The sequence below is a fragment of the Sceloporus undulatus genome, chromosome 1 (genome assembly GCF_019175285.1).
Source record: "Sceloporus undulatus isolate JIND9_A2432 ecotype Alabama chromosome 1, SceUnd_v1.1, whole genome shotgun sequence".
Lineage (NCBI taxonomy): Eukaryota > Metazoa > Chordata > Lepidosauria > Squamata > Phrynosomatidae > Sceloporus > Sceloporus undulatus.
The window spans coordinates 37,910,820-37,914,854 of record NC_056522.1 but is presented as its reverse complement, the minus strand read 5'-3'; the positions used below and the strand labels follow the sequence as shown (position 1 = coordinate 37,914,854).

Sequence of the window (4,035 nt, the reverse complement as noted above, 5' to 3'; positions counted from 1 at the left end):
AGCTTATGTAGGCCAATTCTAGACTGATGTAGATTAGCGCATTCATTTGTTTGTTCATCAGTCATTATATTTCTATTCCATTTGATGACAACATAAAAGAAAGCCTTCTTGGTGGTTGCTCCCAAGTTGCGGAACTCTCTCCTTTGTGAGGTCTGGTTGGCCCCCTCGCTTATGTCTTTCCACTAGCAGGTAAAGATATTTTTATTTAAAGAGGCTTTTTATTATGTTGTGCTACATATAATTTTTAATGGTGGGTGGGGGGTGGAAAGATGTAGTGTTTTTATTTTATTATGTTCTAAAAACCTTTTTAGTATTGTTTTTAACTTTTTAAAAATTGAAATTTAGTTTAATTGCATTTTAACTTTTCAGAGTTTTAAAATTGTATTGCTGGGAGAAAGGTGGGATATTAAATAAATAAATCATGTTGTTGTTGTTATATTCATGTATGACTTACTTTCTTCTGATACTGCAGCACAAAGTGGCTTACAAATTAAAATGATTACAATATAGTTGAAATATACAAAAATCCACATTAAAATAGAATTAAACATGAGAACATGATAGAACTGAAAGAAAGGCCCCTTCTGAAGATCTCAGGGGCTGGAGCTAGCAAATAGTTGCCAATTATGTCTAACAAATAGTTGCGTAAAGCAACAAAGTGCTTGAAATATTAAGCATGTCAAATGATATGTAAGTCTATGATATAAAGAGTTTTAAGGGCTTTCTAATTTGTATTCAAGATTTAATAATAATAATAATAATAATTTGTTTTATTTATATACCGCTATTCCAAAGATCATAGCGGTGAACAGCAAGTAAGCTAATTAGCAAGTAAGCTAATTTGCCCCCAACAGTCTGGGTACTCATTTTAGCGACCTCGGAAGGATGCAAGCCTGAGTCGAGCTTGGGCCCTTTTGCTGGTCTTGAACTCGCAACCTTGTGGTTTCGAGTGAATGGCTGCAGTACAGGCATTTACCCACTGCGCCACCAGTGTAATCAGTCTTGCCATTCATACACAATACTAACATAATTACTTGATCAGATCTTCTTCCTTTACACCATTGTCAAGGAAAGTCTGTTTAAATGCACAATCATCTAGTATTTGTTGTTGATGCAATATTTATGTCATGTTTTCTCAGACTTTAGAAAAAAATGTACATGTCAAAGCAGCATATCTAAGGGCTACCAGGAAACTGATTTCTCACAGATGGATTTCCAGCAAGAAATAATTCATCTGAACTGGATTGATTTTTCAGAAGTTCTTTTTTGAAATCATGTTTATGTACTTTCTTATTGTTTGGCACTGTATGTTAGAAATAATTGTCAAGCAGTTCACAAGCCTACTTTCATTTTTTTTTTAAAAGTCTACATTGTGATACTGTTGTCAGGATATTACATAAATGTTGCCATTGTATGAGAAAAAAAGAAGAAGGGTTTAAATCCAATTATTTGTCTTAATTAGATTAAATCAATTCAATCAAATGCTGGATGACAAGTCAAAATGTGTGTAAATGTCACTGATTCAATGCAGTACTGTAGTTGATATTAACAGTATGATTTAAATCAAGATATTCAAGAGCAAATTACATATTGGATTCCTATGCTTAAATTTGAAATGTTTGATTATTTATGTATTTATTTTTAAGATAATTTATTTCCAAGATACAGAGTAACAGCACAGTCAATTAAAAGAAATGCCTGGTGCCCAAACAGTTAAAAGTCAACGTTGAAGTCTTTGCCTGGTTACTAAAAGAGAAGAGAATAGACCAACTAAGCCTTTGACAAGAGGGTATTCCACAGACTGGAAACAATTATTGAGAAGGCTCTCTCCTGTATTTGCTTACCAGATACTTCAATGATGGTGGTGGAACCAAGAGAAAGATTTCAACAACAAAAAATCTTCAAACTCTGGGAGTATAGTGTCTAGATCGGGGAAGTAATAGTGCCACTATAGTCTGCTTTGGTCAGGCCCCACCTGGAATATTGTGTCCAGTTCTGAGCACCACAATTCAAAAAAGATGTTGAGAAACTGGAGCATGTCCAAAGGAGGGCAAATAAAATGGTGAAGGGTCTGGAAACCATGCCCTATGAGGAACACCTTAGGGAGCTGGGGATGTTTAGTCTGGAGAAGAGACAGTTAAGAGGTGATATGATAGCCCTGTTTAAATATTTGAAGGGATGTCATATTGAGGAGGGAGCAAGCCTGTTTTCTGCTGCTCCAGAGAACAATAGATGCAAACTACAAGAAAAAAGATTCCACCTCAACAGTAGGAGGAACTTTCTGACAGTAAGGGCTGATCGACAGTGGAACACACTCCCTCAGAGTGTGGTGGAGTCTCCCTCCTTGGAGGTCTTTAAATAGAGGCTAGATGACCATCTGTTGGGGATGCTTTGATTGGGATTTCCTGCATGGCAGGGGATTGGACTGGATGGCCCTTGTGGTCTCTTCCAACTCTATGATTCTATGAGATAACATCTTTTAGATAGTCTGGACCCAGGCAATATAGGTCATAATTAGAAATTTAAATTTTGCAAGGAAACAGACCAGAAGTCATTGAAGCTATTTCAATAAGGGAGTTATGTGTTCCCAGTAACCAGTCAGTAAGCAGCTTGGTTGAACCACTTTGGTTCAACCAATGACATTTCCAGCTTACAAAAGGAACCACGCATAGAGTTCATTGCAGTAATCTCATCAAGATGTAATCAAGTCATGTGTCACTCTGGCCAGATTTGACATTGGCAGGAAAGGGCAAAGCTGGCCACTGGACCACCAAGCTAAAAGCTTAATCCAGGACTACACCTAAACCACTAACCTGCATTTTCAGGGAGAGTGTGACTATCCAGTACAGTCTAAATCCCTATTCCCAGATCTGTCACCAAGAGCACCTCTCTCTTGTTAGGATTAAGCTTCAATTTGTTTGTCCTCATCCAGTCCATGACTGACAGAGATCACTGATTTATTATTAAAACAGCTTCCTTGGAGTTAGATGGAAAGGTCAAATGGAGCAACATACGGGTGATACAGAATGCCAAAATTCCAGATAACTTCTCCCGGTGGTTTCAGACAGAGAGTGTATGCAGCGGTTGGAGATCCTAATATGAGAAGCAAAAACACCAATGGTTTAGAGAAAACAAAATAAAAGCTTTATTATAGGATGTCCATTCTAAAACAGGAAAGTGACTCAGTTTGCTAATCTAATCTATTTTAATTCTATGTTAGCTGCATTCTACAGAATTGCAAAGAGGACTCTGGGAAGGAGAAGAAATGAAAACAACAGTTTATATCATAGAGGGATCAGAATAGTTAGAAAAGCATGGATGCCACTTTGAGTCACTCTAACTTTCTAATCCTATTACTACTCTCTGCTGTGATGCATTTCTTGATTCTTCAGTGCTAAATGTTGTTGCTCTATCAACAGTTTCATGTATATGCTAAATGGCATTGGGGACAAAACAGCCTTAAGGCTGATAGCCAGGGTTTATCCCCCAACATTATCTTACCTTCTGGAATCTCTTTCATTAGGAGAGCCATTCTGTACCAGGGACAGAGGGAATGGCCTTCATCACACCACTATTCATAAGGGCAATGAATAACTTTTTCCCCATAGAAATGAATGATAACTATTAACTTATAGCAGAGTTGGGTTACAAAACTATTAATTCAGTTTGTGAACTTTGTCAAAAAAAGCACTACACATAGGGTTAGCAGATCTCAAGGCACCACCCATAGTCCCCAGTTGTGGTGGGTAACCTAGGGGTGATAGGCGGGGGTTCAAATTCCCCACTTTTCATGGGAAGACAAGGCTGCATGCAAATTTCTGGTCAGACAGAGAGCCTTCTGGCTGGCTGCGCAGCTTGCTGCACTTTGCAAAGGTTAATTAAATCAAGTATTGTCATTTGCAAAGACTTAATTTCCAACCAGGAAAATATGTTCTGTGTGTATGTTTAAATGACAAGCTGTGAGCAAAAGTGGTTGCTGCTGAATCCATAATGCTTAGTGACATCACCATGCCCCACCAGTGACCATCTGTAGAG

General features: G+C 37.8%; 1 protein-coding gene across 1 annotated transcript in view; it reads right to left on the bottom strand.

Annotated features, from left to right (window-relative positions):
• The window catches only part of KCTD3 (potassium channel tetramerization domain containing 3), a 95,708-nt gene extending 92,176 nt beyond the window's left edge, over positions 1-3,532 (bottom strand). Inside the window, exon 1 of the mRNA XM_042444948.1 lies at positions 3,502-3,532. Coding sequence (XP_042300882.1) covers positions 3,502-3,532 — 31 coding nt within the window. The remainder of the gene's footprint in view (positions 1-3,501) is intronic.
• Between the last annotated feature and the right edge of the window lie 503 nt (positions 3,533-4,035).